The sequence below is a fragment of the Megascapheus bottae genome, chromosome 5 (genome assembly GCF_031878675.1).
Source record: "Megascapheus bottae isolate mThoBot1 chromosome 5, mThoBot2.hap1, whole genome shotgun sequence".
Classification (NCBI taxonomy): Eukaryota; Metazoa; Chordata; class Mammalia; order Rodentia; family Geomyidae; genus Megascapheus; species Megascapheus bottae.
The window spans coordinates 50,989,136-51,014,190 of record NC_143513.1 but is presented as its reverse complement, the minus strand read 5'-3'; the positions used below and the strand labels follow the sequence as shown (position 1 = coordinate 51,014,190).

Here is a 25,055-nt window from a genome sequence, read left to right as displayed (position 1 = left end):
GGTGTTTAGGCTACTGGGTTGGAGTCCGGGGGTAATCCTGACAGGGTCACAAACATTTGCCCAGCATCTTTTCTTGCTTAACATTTGTGTGAATGATTTTGACAAAGATCTTAGACACTTCATGGATGACTGAAAAAAGTATAGCTGTTACAAACAGATAACAGAATTTTAAGTAGAGTGCAATGCTATGCCGAGAGGAAAAAGATAAAGCAGCAAGTGCCTCATAATACACAGTGCGGGGTAGAAGAGACGACTTTGTATACTGGCAGTTCTTCAGGAAAAAGATAGTTAATATGAATCAGTAGCCTAAGGTGGCTGGAAAAAATTAAATCACAGTTAGATTCTGATAACAGTGTAGTATTTGTGTGTCACAACAATTAATTGTCCCTTGCTCTAATCAACCACATTGGTAGAGCTGTGTGTCCATTTCTGGCTGTCACATTTAAAGAAAGACATTGACAAATTAGACAACTTCCAGAACAGTCCGTGGGGACAGTGAGGGGGCCTGGCAAGTCTGTCATAGGAGGAATCCTCAAAGGGTCTGGATGTGTTCAACTTGAGCAGGGGAGAAGGAGACATAAACTCCATTCTCTCTGCTTTGAAAAGCAGAACCCACGTTAGTGGGTAGAGGTACAGAGAGATTGCAACTTGAGACCTTTCTAACAGTTTGTGCAAGTCAACAACAAAATTTACTTGTTCTGTTGTTTCCAAATTATAGAATTATTCATGATATTTAAATCATGAACAACAAATATTTCATGTAGCCAACATAGATATTTGTGGTAGAAACTTTTCTCTTTTTCTCCCTGATTAACTGAAAAGGCTGAACCTATGCATTTTAAGTTGATCTCCTACAAATAAAAAAGAGTCATAACAGGATAAATTAACACATGCTTTCTTTTTTCCCATTCTATTTCAAATGTGGAATTCTGAGACCCCCAAACTGCTCTCCTTCCCCCTGTAAAGTGTTCTGATCTTAACGTGCTTCTCAGGGTTACTTTTTCTTGTGTTTCATGTTCTCTCTGGGATCTGGCTTCTGAGGCAAAGTGACTGGGCGGATCTGGGGTTCCCAGGGTTACTGGACAAGCTTGATGCTTGCCGGACAGGGGCAGCTCAGTATGCTTGACTGCCTCTTCCCAAGGGGAAAATGATTAGGGGGGGCATTTAGTTCTCCTTTCAGTAATGTGTTTCTCTGGGATTGTTAGAGGATCTTCTTGCAGTAGAATTACAATTTCTTTTTAATAGCAAAAAATAACCCTATCAAAAGTGGCTTCTACTCCAATGCTCCCTTAACTTTAGTACAGAGGAACCTGGTTTCTGACTGCCTCAGGGACATTTTCTTAATGTCTCAGACATGACTTGGAGCAGATTTTTTGTTTCTTGTTTATCCATCTGCCTCCTGATTGGTATTTTGATTGTCATATCTAACTTTGAAAACATCTTTGCTCAAAACGGTGACATAGATCAAATGCACTGCATTCATAAACTGATTGGTTGGATGATAACTCCTTTGCATAGTTACTTAAAGATAATTTTTAAGAAGTAATAAAAAATGGATCTGTGGAAGATGGAGAACTTCCTTCCAGAACCCCCTTTCTGTGTGTTTTATGCCCTGGAGCCCTAGGGGGACTTGGAGAAATATGAGGAAGGGAGAAATATTTCACAATTCTATCACCTTTTCTAACCATTTTCCTGCTGCTTTTATTCCTGCTGTACCTCCAGAATCTTCTCTTTCATTCTAATTGTTAGGTCAGAATTTGAGTTATTCTTTCTCTGACTGTGTGAAGTGTATTTTTAATTAGAACACCTTTCTCATGTTTTTATTTGACCTTTCTGTAAAAGGGCCAAGTACTTATGTGAGGTTGTACTAAATACACACGGCAACTAGCCATGCCTGGCTTCCCAGTTGTTCAGTTGTTGGAGATGACACGGGCATTCTTGGGCTGAGTTCATATTTCCCAGAGAGAAATACTCAAAATGAGGTTTTGACTTATCAACGTGTACCTGATGGGCAGGTAGCTTCTTATAATTGCTCAAATGTTCTCCTGTGCTTGGGATGTAATAATTCCCCATCATTTAAGTTTTAAAATATAAAGACATTATATTGAGAGGTAAATAGTAGCTTCAAAATAGTTCTTGCTGCCATGATTATGGTTATATTCACAGATAGATTAATAGGTTAGTAAAAGCTGAAGTGTGTGTGTGTGTGTGTGTGTGTATGTGTGTGTGTTTCTCCCTCTTGAGTCATTCTGATAGCATTTAATGTTTTTGTCTTCTTCTACGAATGGTTTACATTGTTTATACAGCAGTGATTCAAATGCATTTTATTATTTTAAAAAACCACTCATCTTTAGCACATCTCGCTTTCTATCTAATTACCTTAGTCTAATCAGATTTTTAGAATAGATCCTTGGCAGCTTGTGCCACGGGAATCGCCAAAGCATCTGCTACGACATAGAAAGACAGACTTTCTTTTCTGATAAATGGAAGCCGCTCATTACAAAAAAATGTTTAGGAGTTAGGCAGCATTGGTGTAAATTCCTTCCCCATTCTTTAGCTTTTCACTCATTCATTTGGTCGACACTTTGATTATTATGGAGATGTGGGGGTTCACTAGCACACTGAAAGAAGAGATCACAGTTAACTTTCCTATAGTAGTGAAAATGAAATATTTGAGTTCTCTATTTCTTTAGTGTAAATCATAGAAGTATAGCTGATCCTTTGGCTTTGGATGTAAAAGAAAAGAAAAGAAAAATCCCTGAAGATTTATGTTGTTCCTCCTTAACAAATTAATGAACGTTTCTCACTATGTGGTAAAATGATACCAGCTTTTCTCCCGTATGCAACAGTTAATCAACATAGTACCTTTGACATCTTTTATTTTCTGTAGCTGCAGAGCTGATTCTAATCAGAGACCAAGACGGCAGAGAAAAGGTTGCTACGTGTCTTATCAAAATTTGAAAGGCACATTATTTTGTGCCTAGTCATTTTCCTTCTGAAAATTGAGTTGATAGATAAACTAATGACAGTGCTCAAAGACACAGTTAAGGATGTTTATGGTAGTATTTGATAGCAATAATGAAACTCTGCAGAAATATCTGTTATCTTTATGAATTATTTCATTTTATTTGTGTATTTTTGGAGATATTAAGTGTTTTTGAGATCCTGTGTTAGATGTCAGGAAATACATGGTCCTGGTTTTCAAAGAACTTTTTTTTTTTTACAGTAGTGATGTTGATAGTATCAAATCATATTTTCCAGACTAATTTTGGTGACGATTAAACTCTGCTCAGGGCTACACACACACACACACACACACACACACACACACTCACACATGATTAGAACGTCTGAGTTTAGTTTTGCCAGAGTGGAGTTGGGAGCTTTTTTCTGTGGAAGCACTCAGATGTGAAGGATGTGTAAATACTAGTGAGGTGAAGGGGGGAGGTATATTAAGGCAAAAAGAACTACTCTACAGGGCTCTGGGACAGGTAGAGCATGTCAAATAAAAAGTGCTGAGAGAAATCCATTGAGGATAAAGGAGAAAAAGAAGGAGGATGACAATGTGAAATGGGGCTCCAGAGGTCGAGGAACAAATTGTGCCGAACCCAGTAGACCACCTTAAGAGTTTCATCTTTATGCTAAGACCAATGGGGAAGTCTTCTGAGGGTTTAAGCAGGACAAGATTTGATTTGCATTTCAAAAAGAGCACTTCTGCTGCTTTGTGAAGAAAAGGTTGGAGTCTGAATAGATTGCAGCTGACCAGTTGGAAGGCTACCCAAATCTAAGCTAGAGATGATGACATTGTGAACTATGGTGGTGATAGAGAAATAAAGACAAGAGGGGCATTTTAAGGAGTGAAAAATGATGGGAGGTGTTGGATCACATTACAGTTGAGTTTACTAGGAGGAGATGTCAAGGATGGTTTTTAGATATCTGTAAAGTTTAATGCTATTCACAGGATGAAAAAGGCTGAGAAAGTCGGATTTTGTGAGACAACAATCCCATTTCTATATGGTCAGGTTGGGTTCAAGGTGATAGTAAAATACAATTTTAAAATCTCTTAAAGGGGTTCAAGATATTTAAAATAACAGTGTGAATCACATTATGTAAAGAAAAGCATCCTGTGTGTATGCCTGTGTACAAATATATGTTGCATATGCATAGACTACAGGAAGATGGAAAGATTATTCACCACAGCCAGTGATTTTGGTTTCAAGACAATGCAGATACGAGAGAGCACTTTTATAGTTTATATCTTCCTTATTATATTGTGGAAATGTCTTACAACTGGAATGCATGGTTCTGTGGTAAAGGTAATTAGTGATGGCTTAAACCAAACATCTAAAAGGGAGAATAGTTCTCTTTTAGTCCCTTTTTCAATTGGAAAGATCATGTGGAAACATCATTTAATATTTTAGTTGGAATGGGATTGCTTCCTCCAGCTCTACTTTTCTTGATTCAATAGCTCATCTGAACACTGCTTTTTAATTTTTTCCCACTAGATTGCACTATTACGCTAAGTTTCAAGGAGTATGTATTGTTTTGTATTCTGCTTTTCACTAATTTTATTAACAGTAAAACAACCCCACATTTTGTGAGTGTGTCATTAAATTTTAATAATATATGTATGTTTGCTGCATATATTATACGGTCTTTTTAATAAAGGTCCCACTAGTACTTCTTTTTCATCCGACATTACTGTGATAGACAGTACTATTTCTGGAGAAAAAATGCACACAATTTTCTTTCCCAGCTATTTGAGCAAAGGACTGAACACTCTCTAGAGAAACGAGTTCCCATCCCTTCTCCACTGACTTTCCTGTCAAACAAACACATCCTATACTGGACATACAATTTTTCACTCAGCTTTTTTTAAAAAATTGTATTTAGTACAAAATGGGATGGTGTGCACATCATCTTTTCATGTTGGTGGTATTGTTTTTTCAGAATGAAAACCTAACAGTGGAAGAGAGTTAACAGAGTAGAAATATCAATATAATATCAATATAGTATCAATATAATTCTTGTCTTTCCTGGCTTTCCTCAAAAAGGTTGAACGGTCGCTCCTAACTAGTATGCATTGACTCAGTGCAGGAAGATGCCACAGAGCAGGAATATCAATATAGTTCTCGTCTTTCCTAGCTTTCTTCAAAATGATTGAATGGCAGCTCTTAACTGGTGTGCATTGACTCGGTGCAGGAAGATGCCATCTTCTCAGCCTTCTGCAGGAAGTGTATATGATCAACTTTGTTATGGTTGTAGCCTGGTCCTCCTACCAAGCAGTTTCCAATATCTGCTTTATTTTACCATAGCAATATTATCATTTTTCATATGTCATGATTATGACAAAGAATGACGCATAATGACAGCTTCAAATTTTAATTTGAAGATTTATTCTTTTAAGTCATATTTGAGAAATCCCAACATTTCACCAAATCAGTAATTCTTCAAATTTCTAGGCATGTCACTATGTGCTAAGCAATTTTCCAGAAGTTTTCAAGATATAATGTCATTTAATATTCATAATACTTCTTCAATGTATTACTCTCTCCCTAGCAAATGAGAAAACTGAGGTAGAAGTATATACTAACTTGTCCAAAGGGTAAAAATTAGAATTTAAACTCAGACATTCTGCCTTCAGATAGTTAACACTGCCTTTCTCTACTACAATTTTGTTTCACTTGGAAGTCTCTATATCCTAACTTCATTTTGCTAAAGAATTACAAAGTTCTCAAAAATTATATTGTATTAAATAATTACTTTATTCCTTCCCTACGAGACTTTTCTTTTTTTCCCCTTTCATTTTATTTTGTATTATAGAGGTAATGTATAGAGGGGTTACAGTTATATTCACCAGATAGTAGGTACATTACTTCTCACATATTGATACCCCTTCTTATCCTGCTAGACTTTTCTGTTTTAACCCTCTGGAAGCTGTTTCTTTTCACATTCTTGATTTGAAGTCTTTTTGCTACTTCTCTTTGAAATACATTTTTTCCTGGTATCTGTCAGTAGTTGTAGTTCTCAGTTCTCAGGAAAGCTTTATTTCCCCAGAATTTTTTTAACCTAATATTTTACCTTTTTTCTTTCCATGTTTTGTTTTTGCATGCATGTGGTTGATTTCTACTGCACTGGAGTAGGATGCCATGTTGGTTGCTCAGGTGTTGGACAACATTTTACCAGAGAATGAAATAGATGAAGATGACACTATACTATTACTACTACTACTATTATTAATGATAATGTATCTCAAATTACAAAAGACACATTGTTTACAAGTTGCATTTTAAATAGCTAGCAGTAGAATTAGAGCAGATGATGTAGTCAGCCATGAAATGACTTCAGAATCCAACTCTGCTACTTACTAAAGACATTATCCATGGCATGGTATATAATTTCCTAAGATTTCTTATCCTCAGTGTGAATTGGAACTAACAATACCTCCTTCAGATGGTTAATTAAAAGGATGAAACTTGTCAATATATATAGAACCTATAGTATACAGCACCTGCACTCAAAACATGGTGACTAATGATAAAAAAATAATGATCAATTTACTTTTGCTGCAATCTTTTGAGAGAAAAATATGATTGTTAACATGAGACCCATTTTTAAAAATTAATTAGGAAAGTTGTGTGAAGGAAGGAAGAGAAAATTGTAGATGATAGAAAATGGAAGAGAATTTGGAAGATGTTAATTGGACAGCCAACTTCTGAAAACAGAGTCAGTTATTGATTCCTCTTAAGTAGAATATAAAAAGATATAAGTGGGGCCGAGAGTTTGGCCTAGTGGTAGAGTGCTTGCCTAGCATACATGAAGACCTGGGTTCCATTCCTCAGTACCATAAACATAGAAAAAAAGCCAGAAGTGGTGCTGAGGCTCGAGTGGTAGAGCTCTAGCCTTGAGAAAGTCCAGTGACAGTGCTTGAGCTCAAGCTCAGGACTGGCAAAAGAGAGAGAGAGAGAGAGAGAGAGAGAGAGAGAGAGAGAGAGAGAGAGAGAGAGAGAGAGAGAGAGAGAGAGAGGGGGGGGGGGGGGCGGGGAGAGATATAAGTGAAGCAGTGGACAGAGAGAGATTTGACGGTTTGGTTCTAAGGTAAGTGTGTTAATCAGATTAAATTCCATTTGGCATATCGTGCTGTTTACTTGGATGGTGATGTCTGAGCAAGTTATTTATTATTTCTATCCCTTGACATTCTGATTAGCTCATCAGCAATCAGTCACTATTCATAGCTCTTCAATTGCTTTTATTAAAAAAGCCCCCCTCTCCTCCCCCAGTCTGCAAATTATTCAGGTTTGTGAAAGAGAAATATCTCTTCCAAGAGTGCTTGCCCCAGGCCACATGAAATGTAGTGGTGCTGCTATAAGACTTGAAATGAATCATGGAAGCTTAAGACAAACTTTAGCGGTGGCATGGTTTCTAGGGAAGTTGAGGTCATGCCAGCCACCTCTGTATTCTTTTAGGCTTTGCTTATTTTGGAGAGGAAGCATTAAAAAGTTGGTTAAATTGTATACAGTGATATTCTAGTAAGCTATGTGAATATTTTCTTAGTACAGCCAGTGTAAATGCAGTGGTTTGTTTGTTTGTTTTCCTTTTTGCATTTATGAATTAGAGCAAAACTCACTCTCAGGCATAAATGTGGCATGAATAATTACCAACTGTGGTAAATGCAGTCGGGTACTCTCTCTTCCTTTGAAAATTTCTGAGGATGTTTCATTATCTTCGGATTTAATCCAAGAACCAGTTTCTATCAGGTTAACATTTCTTTACACATTAGGAGTAATCTTGATAACTTGTATACAGGATAAATATTTTAAAAAATGAGTCATATTCTTTCATCATAAGGGAATTTGTTTTTCTTGTAAGGAAAAGTACATTAGTCCGTCTCTAATGAAAAGAAAAACTACTTTTTTAGTAAATGGTGTCTACTTGTCACTGTACAAATGACAGTAATTTTCTTATTTTTCTTTCTTTCACTTTCTTTTCTCTCTTCCCTCCCTCCCTTCCACCATCCCTCCCTTCTTCCTTCTCTTCCTTGCTTCCTTTCCTTTAATTCTTTTTTTTTTTTTTGGCCAGTCCTGGGGCTTCAACTCAGGGCCTGAGCACTGTCCTTGGGCTTACTTGAGGCTAGCATTCTACCATTTGAGCCACAACACCACTTCTGGATTTTTCTGTGTATGTGGTAGCCAGAACATCTTACACGGTAGGCAAGCACTCTATCACTAAGCCATGCTCCCAGCCTCCACAGTAATTTTCTACATAAGAAGTTAGTCAAGTACATCCATAATCTTAGGCACAATAAAAAAAAAACAGTTATTTCCATATTATTGAAAATTTTCTCACAGAGTATAAGATTTGAATAGTTGAGTAGACACATTATACATTGCATTGTGTTGTGCTTTAGTCACATTGCCTAGTGAGTAGAGTCATAAAAAGTTATCCTCTTAGCTGGGCATGGTGGATCACACTTATAATCCTAGCTACTCAGGAGGCTGAGATCTGAGGATCAGGGTTCAAAGCCAGCCCGGGCACAAAAAGACCCAATTATCCTCCAATTAACCTCTAGAAAATGGGAAGTGGGGCTTGGCTCAAGGGTAGGATGGTAGCCTTGAGCTGAAGAGCTCAGGAACAGTGCCCAGGCCTAGTTCAAGCCCTATGACCTACCAAAAAAAATTCCTTTTATTTAGATTTATTGGATTTCAGTCTTCCTGTGATCAGTCAGGCTTTATATGAATCAACATTAACTTACAAAAATGAATACGCTTGAAACAATTTATTTACTATCACTTGAGATCTTTAAAAATTATTTTATCCTGGCTTATTTTTTTTAAAATTGAGACACCAGTTAGATTTGTGTTTTAAATCCTACACAAGCCGACTACATTGTCCTATGTGACTGGGATAGTACAACAATGATGTATTCCACAGCTAAAGCCATGCCGTGATGTTAAATCTTATGTTGCCTTAGTCGGGTTCTGAAAACAAAAGTGTAAGACAAAAAATCGATAGACTTAAGGTTATCTTAATAAATCCTTTAAATCATCCTTAAAGTTCAATATTAGTAGTTTTGTATATAAAACTCTGAAAATAATTCTTATATACAATACTGTCTGAGAATCCCTGAGTTAGACTAAAGAAAAGACTGAAAGAGTTGTCATGTGAGCACTCAGACCATTCAATTGTTTTGATGACCTGGAGAGAACTGGAGGAGAGAACAGAACTGGAGAGCCCAGGATGGATGTCTGCTTGCCCGTAGTTCTTCTTCCTTTTCTCACCTTAGAATTAGGCTTTTCTAATCATCAGACATGTCAGTAGATTTATTTGGTCTTGTGAGGATTGAATTAGACAATAACATGAAAGCACCTATAACAAGATGTGATGATACGAAACAGTTACATTTAAGTGTAATTTGTCTGATCTCTCTAAATACTGATTTTTGGAAATTGTCTGGAAGAATCTGGCCACTCACTTCCTGTCTCCCCTAGGCTAAATTTTCCTGTCTAGTAGAGACTTGCTCATCGTCACAAGTTGGCTGTTTGTGCAGAGCAGTTGATGGTGGGAGGATAGGAATGTCAGTCCTAAGGTCAGCCTTACCTTTGCTGCACGTACGTGAACCAGACAAATATTTTTTTTTACTTTGTGTTGTGTAGATCTTTTAGAATTCACAGTTGTATGTGACAATCACCTGACAAAATTGTGTAACCTACCTATCTAGACTCTATGGTAAAGCCAAAGATATGTGTCCATTTATCAGGCACCTTTGGAGGGTAGATGTAAATATGTGTTTTTATGGAGTACCCAGGTAATTCTTGTATCACCATGCTACTTTTAAAATTCATCAATCATGAGAAGCCTAGAAGACAACATTTCTGCTTTTGCCTTAGCTTAAAGTATTAGCCATTTTTCATTAGACTTGAATCAGTGACTTATTTCAGTTGTTAAATGAATCAACCATTTATTGATCAACTCATTCATATGATTGGTCATTTAGTAGGTAAAGCTAGTCTACTTAAGTTTATACTGTTTAAAATCTGAGTACCAATTAAACAGCTTTTTTGGTGGAGTACTAGGACTCTTCATTTCTTTCTTTTCTATTTTTTTGCCAGTCCTGGGACTTGAACTCGGGGCCTGGCCACTGTCTTTGGCCTTTCTCAAGGATAGCACTCTACCACTTGAGCCACAGCACCACATTTTTTGTGTATGTGGTACCAAGGAATTGAAGCCAGGGGTTAATGCATGCTTGGCAGACACTATACCACTAAGCCAAGCTCCCAGCCTCAGGACCCTTGATTTCTACTTCTCATTATCAGGGAAATCACTTGATGTTTTGTTTGTGTTTGCTTTTAATAACCTGGGGTTTTATAGTTTTACTGAAAATTCAGTTTGAAAATATACTTAATCTCTGATTTATTGAAGTAGGTAGATCTTTTAACATAACTTTGCTGTGCCCCACTAAACGATGTTTCTGTATTCATTTGTCTTTATTTTCTCACACATGAAAGGGTTTTTTTAAATTTTTATGTTTATGTTTGGTACTACCCATTTTGCTTTTTTGGGATTGTGGTCTATTAGTTATTCTCCTTTTCTTCATCCCTGGTCTTTTTCTTTCTACAGACATCTTTTCTAGAGCCTATGTATAAAATCTAAGTTTTCCTGTACTAGAAAATAACACTCATTTCACTTTGTTCTCACTGTGCTGAACCTCCAACTGTGTAACCTGATTTTCTCTCTCTTTTTTTTTTGTAATTTGCTTCTCTCACCACTTTACTGAAGCTCCACATTCAACAAGGTACCAGTAACTTTTTTTTTTTTCAAATCAAGCACTTTCCCTCCCATCTCCTTTCATCATTGTACAGTAAGGAAAAGTGTTGATCACACTCTCTTTGCTATCTCTCTTCCACTGGTACTTGTGATTATAGAGTTAGTTGTCCTCTTCTCTGACTACCTTTTGCTTTTTTTGTTGAGTATTTTTTGGCTTTTGCTATGCAAATATATTTATTAATGCATTTTCTGTATTTATATGTCAACTTTACTTACATTTCTGGTCTAGAAATTAGAACAAATCTATGAAATGAGACTTAGGAGATTTTGAGGCTATACTGAGCCAGTAGAAACTTAACTGGGACAGTTTGAGGGTTGAGGAATAGGATAGATAGCCAATGTTCTAAGAAAAAATATTGCACAGATATTTACAATCTGAAAGCTAAGGAAAGAAAGAGAAAGAAGTATGGTTAACAATTTGGATAAAGAAGAACAGAATGAATGATTAAGCAAGATAAATGTGTATATGCTTGAGATTACTTTGTACATGAAGGGCTCAGCTGTGCTAGCTGGGTACATAGTGTCTCTAAGGAATTGCACTGAGGCTTCTGCTTTTGAAGTCATTTCTCCTGAAACATTTCTCCTCTTCTTCTTCCTCTTCTTCTTCTTCTTCTTCTTCTTCTTCTTCTTCTTCTTCTTCTTCTTCTTCTTCTTCTTCCTCCTCCTCCTCCTCCTCCTCCTCCTCCTCCTCGTCCTCCTCCTCCTCCTTCTTCCTCTCTCTCTCTCTCTCTCTCTCTCTCTCTCTCTCTCTCTCTCTCTCTCTCTCTCTCTCTCCTTTCTTTCTCTCTCTCACACACACACCCGTGGGGCTTGAACTCTAAGTCTGGGAGTTGTCTGTGAGCTCTTCATCTCTGGGCTACTGCCCAACCCCTTGAGCCACAGTGCTACTTCCAGTTTTCTGGTGTCTAATTGGAGAAAAGAGTTTCGTGGACTTTAGTGCTTGGGCTGGCTTTGAACCTCAATCCTCAAATCTCAGCCTCCTGAGTAGCTAGGATTACAGGTGTGAGCCATTGCACCCAGCTATATTCTTTTTTCCAAGCTTCTTGGATGGTTATACCTGGATGCCTAGCTGGTACCTTAAATTTAGCATATCCCTAATTAAATTCATCATCTTTCCCCTGAAGGATAACCCCTCTTCTGGACTTCCTAATATATTCTTATTTTCTTCATTGTACATAAAAAACTCAAAGCCATCTTTGATTCTCATTTAAGCATATATCAGTGCACATTGTGAAAAAAAATCTTGTCAGTGTATCTTCTTGGTGTTTTGTAATCATCTTTTTTCTTTTCCTTCCCTTAGCTTCAAACTGACTGCTCCCCTGCACTAATGAGTTAGGCCCTATGTAGCATTTCTGAAACATAATGCTTCTAGTTTAATGCTTCTCAAGTCAACTGTGAATTCATTCAATGCAACATTTTTAGCCAGAAAATTGTTGTCCTTTCTTGTCCTCTTCTAAGAATTGTTCTTGTTGCACTTGGACTTTCTACCATTGTGTGTATTATTTAATCACATACATTTCTGTACCTAAGTTTCCATTTCTCCTAGACTGTGAGCTCCTTGGGGTCCAGGAACAATGTCTTATCTATCTGACATGCAACAAATATTTGTTGACTAGAATAAAGCAGTTTGGCTAGAAGTGATTTGATCCCAGTTAAGAGTACATGATCCATGATAGTCATTTTAATTTGACATTAATTTTGTTTTTTGTGCATTTGTTTTATTCTAAAAAGCATTTTTATTAAGCTGTGCTGATGGCATAAATGGAACAGTTAACTGGAAGACCAAACAGGCCAACAGTTTTATAATCAGCAGAAAAATGGCTGCTGGGAAGAGAGATGGTGAGTTTAGGTTGTATATGTAAATCCCCTTTGGAGAGTCAAATGTCCGCTTCCAATATTTCCTGTTGGTCTTTAGGCTTGTGGGGTGTGTGTGTGTGTGTGTGTGTGTGTGTGTGTGTGTATGTTTAATAAACCTAAAAAACAAAATTTCGTTTTTCTAATCTTCTAAAACGTATGATCCTGTGTTTAAAATATATTTTCGTTTGCTGCTGTTTTGTATTTTTTTAAAAAACTAAAAATCAACCTATGTTGTCCCTTATCCAGTTACTCTTCTGCCACTTATCAAAATTGTCCAAGTGTGGCTATTAAAGTTTATGTGTCATATTAAAAATATTTAAAAAAACACAGTTAACCCATATTTAAAAGTAGTATTCATATAAACTTAGAACAAAATCATAAGCTATTTTATGTGATTTGGGATGAATTTTGTTCACAGCCAAATTAATGTTTTGCTATTAAAAATTAGTTGAAAGATGGCATGTTATTGACCTTATAAATTTTTATTTCCTATCTACACATTTGTCTTTGACTCTTGAAACAATGCATTTTTATGAACGGAAGAAAGCCTTACTTTATAATCAATTTTATTAGTTGTTTTCAAAGTATCAGTTATCATTATGAACTTTAACCTAATATTTCTTGATTATTAAGCTTCATTGTGCCACCTTTTCCCCTCAAATTTTGGCCACATGCAGTCATGAATATTAGCAATATCACATCTTGAGTTCATTAACTTTGGAGCAACCAAAGTGTTTTTAAAAACAATAATTATGTTAAAATAATTTTGTAAGAATATTAATACTATGTGGAAATATGACCTTACTCTCTGGTAAAATCTACTGAGTACACGTAGGAGTGAGTCCTGGCTTACTTTATTTTCTTCGTACATTTCTTAAGTTGAAGTCACTAATTATTTTTTTCCCAATCATAGGACTTGAACTTTGGGCCTGGATACTGTCCTTGAGCTTTTTCAGCTCAAGGGTAATACTTTACCACTTGAGCCACAGTGCCACTTCCAGTTTTCTTGTGGTTAATTGGAAATAAGAATCTCAGGGACTTTCTTGCCAGGGCTGGCCTTGAACCTCAATCCTTAGATCTCAGCCTCCTGAGTAGGTGGGATTACAGGGGTGAGCCTCCAGCATCCAGAAATCACTATTTTTTTTTATAGCTGCTACCAAATTATTCTTCAGCTGAAATCTTCTACCTCCAGATTAGTTTTACAGTGCAACAAAGTTTCCCAGTATATCTTCTTCCCTGCTGTCTTGAAACAAACTCAATCATTGTTAATATCTGTAGTAAGATATAGCGTCTCATAACGCCAATTTCCCATGAAAAGATCACGAACATTTGTTTTAAAAATCACTAGATGTTCGAACTTATTTCAAAACCTAAACCTATGGCCTCATAATTCTTTTCTCCACACTTTGCTTAGATTTCCAGTGGACTCTCAGTAGTCCTTTCAAAGGAATCATATCTGATTTCCTTTTTGGCCAGTGGCTTGACCAAGGGAAGAGCCTTCAGCAACCTTGACAGATCCATTCTTACTGTTATTCTATAGTTTTGTTTTCTAGTTATGGACTCAGGTGTATCTGCAATATACTTGTCCCCTGTCATCTCCAAAGGAATTGGGACCAGTCTTTGTTCCTGGTACCCTACAAAGAGAATCCTTAGAGACTTCCTCTCAGCTTCTTACACTCATTCTTTTTCATTTTACACTAAATTCTTACCCTTTAAAATATAGAGAGATCATGCCTTTACATTTATTTATTTATTTATATATTTATTTTGTGGGTCATGGGGCTTGAACTCTGGGCCTGGGTGCTGTCCCTGAGCTCTTCAGCTCAAGGCTACTATCCTACCCTTGAGCCAAGCCCCACTTCCCATTTTCTAGAGGTTAATTGGAGATAAGAGCCTCAGGTCCTTTTGTGCTGGGCTAGCTTTGAACCTTGATCCTCAGATCTCAGCCTCCTGAGTAGTTAGGATTATAGGCATGAGCCACCATGCCCAGCTAAGAGGATAACTTTTTATGACTCTACTCCATCAGGCAATGTGACTAAAGCACAATACAATGCAATGCATAATGTCTTTACCTTTATACACAGAACTGTTTTCCCCTCTGAACATACTCCTTCTGTTCCTACTCAGTTTGTCATGAGTACTGTCATAGTTAGCTGAACTGTCCTTATTTGGTTCTATTCTAACTGATCATCCTTCAGAATCTCTAGGAGGTTCCCATCTTTTCCTGTGTCCCAATCATTTTGGTCTTCAAACTGATTTTTCCTTGGGATCTGAGAAATAATTGTAATTCTTAGAGTAGAGATAACAGTCTTCCTCAAATCTATTGGAGTAACCAGTTTAAATTTGCATGCTTTAAATAATTTCCTGTTTCTTTTCATTTCATCCTTTAAATTCTTCTCCTTCCCTGGTCTCCTCACCTATATAAGTCCCACATTTATATTTCTGAGTTATCAAGATAATTTATACAAAAAGCACCAAGTTTTACCAATCATGTAAAGAAAATTGTTTTATAGCTTTAAAAATGGTAACAAGTATTAGTATCTTGTATTGCAAGGCTATTGTAAATGGTATCTCACGCATCAAACAGTCTTTGTACTGTTCTTGACTCTGAATCCCAGTTAGCATTTTGTAGCAATTTCAAGGGAACACGGGAGATTACAAGAACATTTATACAGTAAAATAAATTTGGCAGTTGTATTTTAATGTAATCTTTTTCAATAATATTCTCAGTCTCAACTACAAAACAGAGATAGTATCTCTTCTATAAATAAGATTCTGAAGAACTTGATTGCTCTGGACCAACATTTTGACATCTTTCTACTTTGACATACGGCCAGTGGTTATTAAAAAAAAAATGAGTACCACTCTACAGATTTCCTTCTTAGTTTTCTGTGATAAAAAATTTCTGGGAAGAAAATTTCTCTTTTTAAAAATTAATTTTATTTACTTTTTGTTTATGTGATACCAAGGAATTAAACCCAGGGCCTCATGCATGCTAGACAGGCAAGCACTGTACCACAAGGCCACATTCCTAGCCCTGGGATAAAAAATTTCAATTTGCCCTTGAAAGAAATGAAGAACTAATCCTTCATATATAGAAAGTTCATTTAAATATCTTTGAACTCTGCTTTCCTAAACATTTTTATATTCTCCTTTCCTACTTGGAAAACTCATTCCAAAATTTCTCAGCTTTAGATTTACAAAAAAACTTTCTTTTTTTAAAATTGTGTTTTAGGGGCTGGGAGTTTGGCCTAGTGGTTAAAGTGCTTGCCTAGCATGCACGAAGACCTGGGTTAGATTCCTCGGTACTACATACATAGAGAAAAGCCAGAAGTGGTGCTGAGGCTCAAGTGGTAGAGCTCTAACCTTGAAAAAGTCCAAGGACAGTGCTCAGGCCCTGAGCTCAAGCCCAGGACTGGCAAAAAAAATAAAATAAAATAAAATTGTGTTTTATTGCCAGGGTGATATATAGAAGGGTTACAGTTTCATTCATCAGGTAGGAGGCACAATTTTCTTTAGTGCTTTTTTAAAAAAAATTTAGGAACTAAAGCAAAGTAAAAATTTCTTAATTTTCAACATAAATGTTCAATTTTAACTGAATATTTGTGAGAATAAAGGAGTATGTAGTTTAGATAAGTTGATCTGCTTTCTTTGAGGAGGCCTCTTGGCTTACTGACAATCAGAGGAATGTGTTATGAACATAGGAATAGCTCACTACTTGATTGCTTCCTGACACCACTCCCTCCCAAGTTAGAGAAGTATAGAACATGTCCTGAGGGTTGAAAGCAGTTCTTTGCTTCAGAAGGAGAAGGATCACAGAGTTCTAGGACTTCAGTGGACTATGTACAAGAGAAACTGCATATGTGGGCTGAAATGTTTCTTCTAACCTTCAGATGTGCTTGTTCCAGTAGACTTGTTTGTTTGAAATTGTGATTGCCAATTCACATGCTCTTTAGATATACTGTGTATAGTTATACAGTACAGTTACACTGTGATAATTTTATGAAGTAATAAAGTTGGATTACCTGGTGAAAAAATCTAGTTTTTCATCCAAAAAAGAAGAGATAATTGAAAAATTAAAGAGTTATGCAACACAAGAGGCTTACTGTAATGGTATGTAATAGTAGAATGTATAACTATCAAGTGCATTTTCTTGTATTTTCCAGTCAATGAATGACTTGATTACCTGGTTACTACCTGGTTCAAGAAGTGGTTCTTGCTAGGCTTCAGGTGTGGCTTAGGCTTGAATGAGTTGGTTCATCCCTCTGGGATGGAGGAATGAATCCTCTGGAGAACATCAGCAAGTGTGAAGTCTGATTGTTGGTAATGATCAGGAATTCTTGGTTGATCAAGAGACTCAGACCTTTTCTGGGTACAAAGTAATACTCTCTCTCTTTTTTTTTTTTTTTTTGCCAGTCCTGGGCTTGAGCTCGGGCATGAGCACTGTCCTTGGGCTTTCCTCAAAGCTAGTGTTCTACCCTGAGCCACTACACCATTTCTGGCTTTTTTCTATGTATGTAGTACCAAGGAATCAAACCCCAGTCATGCATGCTAGGCAGGCACTCTACCACTAGGCCAAACTCTCAGCCCCAGGAAGTAATACTCTTTATCTGCAAATTTGCATGCCCAGTCTGAAACTCTTTGCATCTTTTCAGTGTTCAGTGACACCAGTGTTTTATTAATCATTTATTAAATGCATACAACTCCTTTCCTGTTTTACATTTAAGAATGGAACAGAAAAGTACATTCAATAATAGAAAAAGAAATTTAATTCCAGTTTTTAAAAAAAGTATTTTTGGTTGGGGAAAAATGAAGAAGCTCCTTTTTTTGAGGAAAAAAGATCCAAACAATAGTTCTCTTATAAAGAGAGAGAATTAACCATATCTCTTAGATATAAAAACCAACCTGATGCTGTCCTTGGGCTCATATGCACAGCTTTGGCATGGACTGCCTGTGACCAAAACAAAAACAATTGCTGCCCACCTCCAAATAAATGGCTGGGCAGTACTTTGATGTTGTGTAAACTCAAAGGTAGAGGGCAAACTGCTGAGAAAAGCTGTTGATTTAAAGGCAATACTTATAAAATTAGGTTGATAGAAACACAAAATTAAAACAGGATGCATACCTGGCTGGATATGGAGCTATTTTAAAATATTTCTCCATAGTCATCTGTTTTACTAATTTACTTTAAATATGATTTAATAATAATATGTTCAGAAAATAATTGAGGCAGGAAACCATAAGTATAAAAGTCTCTGCATGCCCTGAAATGCTTTCTCTTGAGACAGAAGCAGCAAAAGGGATTCATCTTTTGTAATCAGTTCAGATGAATTGGTTGCGGCTTCTCCGAGTGCCGTATATGCTCTGAGTCTCACAAAGAGACTTGTTAAAACAGTAAAATAAAGATGTGATGTTTTATTTTCCTGCTAGTACTTCAGATCTTTAATTGTCAGGATGATCATGCTTATTTTCTTTGACTGAAAAAAAGTCTTTTTAAAGCTACACTAGATAGGTGAGTGTTCAAGGCTCTGTATAATCTAAGATGATTAAAAATATCTTCCATCACTCTTTTCAATATTTTTCCAGGTATTACTTACTAGATAGGTGAGTGTTCAATGCTCTTTATAACCTAAGATGATTAAAAATACCTTCTGTCATTCTTTTTAATATTTTTCCAGGTATTACCTTTAAAGCAATGTTTATGGACAGGTGGATATTTAAATTACTTAAATGTTTTATTTAAGTAATTTTGTTTTGAAGCACCTTTATGATTTTCCTAATTGATCCCATTAATATCTTAGAACTTGGACTATGTGAAGCAAAATGTTAAAATTGAAATGCTTTCAAAAAGGCTAACTGATTTACTTAGTACTAAGGATATAATATAGTTTTTAGTTCATACATTTCTTTGTTTAAATGAGGCAGCCTATTTTCCAAATATCCATGTAAGAAATTATTTTATACAATACATCACATTCCCTTTGATTTGACAACTCATGTTTATATAACATACAAGTTGAATTAAAACTTTTAATTGTACATTTGTTTATTTATGAATGTATTTAATATACGGAGTCTGCATAGCTCTTGCTTCAGGTAATGGCTTTATCCCAGTTGCAGCTAGATCAGATATTCAATGGTATACTGCCTCAACTCAGAAAATAAACCACAAAAGGGTCTTTGGTCACCAAAATAGATGTAGCAAATGCAGACTGTTTTGTGCATCTAGAAGAGCACTGTGTGTGTCAAAACAGCACGTATTTGCTCTTAACGTGCAAGCTCACCTCGTTTAGTAGTCTGGTTTCTAAACCTACAGCCGATTAATAACAGCAAATTAGAGAGGATAGAGAAAGTGCCATAGGTAACTACTGATAGCAATGAGAAATGACAGCTGACAACTTGTCTACAGAGGAGAAAACAGAAAATCTATAAAACATACAACCTTAAAAAGCATTAGCAGCCTGAGACCTGCTAGCGTGATCGGTAAATGACAAGGCAACCAAACAGCCCATAAGGGCGTCGCTGTATAATGGAGCAGAAAGCAGTAATTGATGTGCAAAATGATGATCTTATACCGTCATGAAAAAGGATCGACCACTGAGTACTTTAGAAAATCAGCTCTTTGGAATGATTCATTCCATGGGGATCCTGGTAAACTGAGATTTCATCCTAGCCTTGGAAACCTTAAAAATTAGACAACGATGATATAAATCGGCCTGTTAAAGTGATTAACTTGGTAATAAAGTGTCTATAAGAGACATCTACACACAATTGATATCTCTTAAAGGCCACCAAACATGCATATTGATGACAATTTATGACTTTCTTCTCAAAGATTTCAAAGGAGAGACAACTAAGATTTAAATCTAATGGAAAAAATCAGTCTCCACACTTAAAAGAGCGTTTCTATCTTTGTAGCCATGTATTTGTTCCTGGCAATGCAATATGCAACAAAAAAATCTGATAAGTGGCTCCGGACATTTTGTAGAGAAGGGACTGAATTATGGCTGTACACATACCCTTGCTGTTAAAAATAATCATTGTAGTTATTGTGAAGTTCTGTGTCCTAGATTCATTCACAGTTCACCACTCTAATTATTCATTAATTTTACTAAATGCACCCACATTTGCTTTTGTTTTTAAGGTAAGTGTAAGTAAGCACACAGATGCATATCATGTTTTCATCACGAAGAGAGAAATTTTCCAGTGGATTCTTAGTAAAGGAAGGTAGGATACAATTTTGGTAGCATGAGGTCCTACTCTGTTATCATTGCTCTCACCATCTATTGATTCTTGGTTCTGTGCTGGCATGTAATATGCAATTGTTGAAATGGTCTGTAGTCTTTCTATCCTATGACTAAAACATACAGAAAATAGTTCTGTGAACAAGAGTTTAGTAGCATAGGAATAAGAGACATTAGAAATTAGGATGGGTGAGTTCATGAATCTGGCTACTTGCTGACATAACCTTTGAGCGCTCTTCTCTACTCAGATATGAATTTTTTCTTTAAAAATTCTATCACTTTTGACAGATTGTTTTTAGAAGTCTTTAATCTTTGCACATCTAGCTATCTGCTGTTTGAAGATGATACTTTTGATCCCTGTGGGCTCAGATTTGCTTTAATTGTTTTGCCTATTAATGTTGATAGATTTGCACAGGATTTAACCACACACTGGTTCCCAGTTTCAATTGTATCCAATGGCATGTGTTTACAGAGGTAATGGATTTGCAGCCATAGAAGATTGCAAAACCATGCGGTACATAGAAAAGCCAGACCCTGTGACCTTGGCTTGATTAGCAAAAGCACTGTACACATGTATATTTCAGAGATTATTAGATCTTTGTATTGTAACTTCTTACAGTGTTTAAATTTGACTTTTAAGAATTGCTCCTAGGGAAAACAATATTATCGAGCTTGTGGTTTGTGAGTGCTATCCAAGCATGTGTGACTGCAACTTGTGTTAACTCTTACAATAACCTTTCTCTGTAGGTGTTGGCACAGACTCTAGCAGCATTGTTGAAATAGTTCATGTTTAGAACAAGAGCCTAGGGCTTTGGATTCTGTGTGTGATTGTTGGTTTTCTAAGGAAGTATAGGTGCAAATATTGCCCAAATAGCCTTCCATGGAAGAGCTATTTGTTTTGCAAGTAACAAATAGGAAAAGGAAATGGGAAGAGCTCTTCTCTAAAATGTAGTGCGGGTGCCCATAATTTAAACTGATGCTACAGAAAGGAAGTATTATTTTCACAAACAAAACATAGTGGCTCAGTCATTTTCCATATCTGGATGATGAATATGACATACATCTGTATCATGTTTTTCTCAATGTGAATGGCATACTATACTTAAAGTGAAGCAGGCTTTACTGTGGAGTTGCCAGGGTAACTGACCAGCAAGTATGCAGTTTAGCAGACTGCAGAAAGGCAATTGAGTACACATGAATAAAGAAATGTGTATGTCATCTTAACACCCAGGAGAGCTATGGTGGGTTGTAGCTTGATCGTAGATCCCAGGTATATATATTTTAATGAAGACAGAAAGTGATATGGAGTGCCAGATATCCTGTAATTATTTCATGTTAGGCCTTATATAGAAAGTAGAATCATTTCAGTACTATTTAATGTGAACAACCTGCTTTTAGTTTTGCTTTATTACTACTTCATAGTAATAAAGACTAAGGATGATTATTAGATTATTATGTGAATGGAGAATAGTAATGTATAAAATGTTATACCTTAAATTAAGTAGTAGATGTATTTAGTTCACTGGCCTGAGACTTGTATCTGCCTTTGCAGGGCTTTGTATTAGAATGTATGCATCCATTCTATGAACATTGATGACCTTACTCAAATATGCCTGATACTCTTTCAGATGCCCAAAACAGTGACAGCATAAGCAGAACTTAATATGTCACTTTCAAGATATGTCTACTCTGTAGAAAGAAAAATTTAGAAGCAATTCACTTAGATTATTCAAAATATTCTTATTGTTTATATGTAGGGTTTGTGTTCTGGAATTTGAATGCCTTTAATGTAGAGTGAAATAGACTTCTCAGCAGGAATTGAAAGCTTTCCAGAATTAGATTCTTCTTCCTCAGAAAACAAACAAACCAAACACTCAGGACCCCAGTACAACTGGCCTTCCCTGAAGTTCTACTTAGCACCCCATTACGGGGTCTTGCACGTGTATTCTTTGCTGAATGTTTAAAGGCCCCATCTCTGAGTTCTAGAAACCTGTTTATACTTTAGGAATTACATTGCATTTTCCTTCTGTAAATGTTTTTCCAATTTTTCCAAACGTGTTTGCTCATCTTCTCTTTCCACAAATTGCTAAAGCACTTCATGCCTTCAGGGTAACATTTACTTAGGAGGGTATTAGTTTTCCAAACTGGATAGTGAACTCTTGTTGTGGGGTCTCCACAACACCTAACACTCAGGATGCAAATTCTAAGCTCTTTTGTATTTTTTCAGTCATTCATTTTCACAGGTGAGTAAATGATCCTTAAGCTGAACATTGTAAAGACTATTCCTAGTCTAGCTCTAGACAAGTGAGCAAAAGGTCCCCTTCCATACCTAGTTACACTTAGTTTAATCACTTTGTCCATTTGCATAGCCTTTGGAGTTGTGTTTTTAGTAGTCAAATTTCAGATATGTGAATCTACAGGCCTAATATTTTCATTCAGTTTGCCTTTATTTGGGGAAGGGGGAGGGATAGCCATCCATAGAACTACAGGGACAAGTTTTCCTAGAAAAGAAACTTTGTTATAGGAATTCTTATTTTTACAATGAAAATGTTACTGTCAGTAACTTGCTATGTCAGGCTTTTAGTAAGTTATGAACTTGGTATGAACAGCCTTGGGGTTCTGAAGGTTAATTACCACATTCACCAATCCATCAGTGACTAAGAGAAAGATCTGGCCAGACAGAAATTCTCAGTCTAAAAATTGTAGTTTCCCACCAATCAGGAAGCCCAGAAAAGATTTAGAGGTGACAAATATGACGGCACTAATGTGCTAGGGAAGATGCTGGTATCCAAAGAAAAATAATAAGTAGAAACCAATCAAACCAATTTAGCCATTTTAATGTACTCACCTCTTACATCTTAAGCAAGAGTGAATCATGAAATTGGCCCCATTTCACTTAAAGAAATTATTTGCAGTGAATTATGTAATATAATATTCTGTTGCTTATTCAGGATATAACACAATATAACAAAGTATACTCTTTGAATTGTTAAATGTCAGGATTAGGGGAAGAGTAGTATTAGTTACTTTTATTTTTTTGTGGGTCATGGGCTTGAACTTTGGGCCTGGGTGCTGTCCCTGAGCTCTTCAGCTCAAGGTTATCACCCTACCCCTTGAGTCACAGCCCCACTTCCTGTTTTCTAGTGATTAATCAAAGATAAGAGTCTCACATTCTTTAGTGCCCAGGATGGCTTTGAACCTTGATCATCAGATCTCAGTAGCTAGGATTATAGGCATGTGCCACCGTGCCTGACTGTATTAGTTACTTCTAAGAAGGAAATGAGAACTGAGTACTCAGAAAGAGTACCTAGTACATTTTTTTCTAAATGTATACAGTTTTCTGAATATATATTGATGTCTATATTTGCTTTAATTAGTATTATTAGTATATTATATATATGTATTAGTCTGACTTATTTCTCTGAAAGAATGTATTATACATTGTTACTACTTAAAACTTATTTCTGAAAGGAATGAGAGGCTGGTGCTGGTGGCTCATGCTTGTAATCATAGCTACACGGAAAGATGAGATCTGAGGATCATAGTTCAAAGCCATCTCCAAGGCCCTGAGTTCAAGCCCCAGGAAGGTCATTAAAAAAAAAAAAGGAAAGAAAAAGAACAAAACCAAACTGTAGTCATTATGTTGATCAACTTTCATGATGTGTTTTATTAATAATAATTTCCAGTAAAATTGTGTGGCTGTTTCATTAAGCCAGCAATTTCTTTGTGTGTGTGTATGCTGGTTCTGGAGTTGAACTCCAGGCTTGGGAGCTGTCTTTGAGCATTTCTTTGCTCAAGGCCAATGCTCTACACATTGAGCCACAGCTCCATTTCGGGCTTTTTGGTGGTTAATTGAAGATGGGCATCTCAGAGTCTCTTCTTCTCAGGGTGGTTTCAAACTGTAATCTCAGATCTCAGCCTCCTGACTAGCTAGGATTATACCCATGAGCAACTGGTGCTTGGCTACCCAATAACTTTTAAGACTATTACATGTGTGTGTAATTTTACATAATCTTTGGAAATCAATAGAATTTTCCATGTTTCATCCTAAAAAATCATTGTTCTTTTGCACAAATAGTTATTAACAGTTCCCTTGTGTGTTGTTTTGCATTGAACTGAGAGTTCTATATTGTAAAACCCTTGTACACAATGAAAGGAGACATTTGCCATTATTTATCTGTGTTCTATCTTTCCCTTTTTTTCAGTGTATACTATTTTCTCTAAGGTGCACTCTGATCGGAATGTATACCCATCTGCAGGTGTTCTCTTTGTCCATGTTCTGGAAAGAGAATATTTTAAGGGAGAATTTCCTCCTTACCCCAAACCCGGTAGGTTCTTTTTATAGGGAGGGAAAAGTGGTTAGTTTACTAAATGTTTATATACATTGTTTCTTCAGTGTGCCCTATCTGGGTGGTACATAATCAGTTATCATTAAGGTCATTTAAAATGATCTGGCTATATAACAATTGGTTTGTAGAATATTTCTAACTTGAAGATTAGAAATTTCATTGCAGAAGAAAATAATTCACATTTGAATTTTAAAGATAGAGTATTTCTGGATTCTGAGCCTTAAGTTTTATGCTTCTGACAGGTGGGCTCCCTTTATTCACATAGATATAATTATAGATATATAATTATGATTTTTACACTAGAGCTTATGTATAGTATAAAACCATGCATATATTGTAGAACAGAATGAACTATGATATTAAGAGTTCTTAAAAAGCTTTTACAAAATGACATAATTTGATAAAACTTCTTAATGATATAATGGAGATTTTTTTCTTCAAAGTAATATCAGTCATATATCCTTATTTAATTCACTATTGGTTTCACTATGGTATTTTGAGTGATCACAAATGCCATCAAATTAATGCAGATACAGAAGAATAATAGGAGAAAATATTTTAAGTTGTAAATGTCTTGCGGAAAATAAAAATGACTTCTCTGAACAATGACTTATCATTTGTAAGAACACATTTTTAATGTTGAATGAATATAGATTTTTTTGTAGATTATATGTTAAATAGCACATCTGAAAACACTTCTAAAATAAAAGTGTAGGGGCTGGGAGTTTGACCTAGTGGTAGAGTGCTTGCCTAGTTGCACAAAGACCCGGGTTCAATTCCT

General features: G+C 36.1%; 1 protein-coding gene across 10 annotated transcripts in view; it reads left to right on the top strand.

Moving 5' to 3' along the window:
• The window catches only part of Sgce (sarcoglycan epsilon), a 76,223-nt gene that overhangs the window by 4,465 nt on the left and 46,703 nt on the right, over window positions 1-25,055 (top strand). For 4 of the 10 annotated variants that reach the window (XM_090333128.1, XM_090333130.1, XM_090333127.1 and 1 more), the window contains exons 2-3: window positions 12,556-12,663; window positions 24,131-24,253. The exons of 1 other annotated variant lie outside the window; for it this stretch is intronic. In XM_090333128.1, the coding sequence (XP_090189254.1) occupies window positions 12,556-12,663; window positions 24,131-24,253 (231 nt within the window). The remainder of the gene's footprint in view (window positions 1-12,555; window positions 12,664-24,130; window positions 24,254-25,055) is intronic. 5 more of the 10 variants (XM_090333133.1, XM_090333131.1, XM_090333136.1 and 2 more) reach the window with 2 other exon arrangements.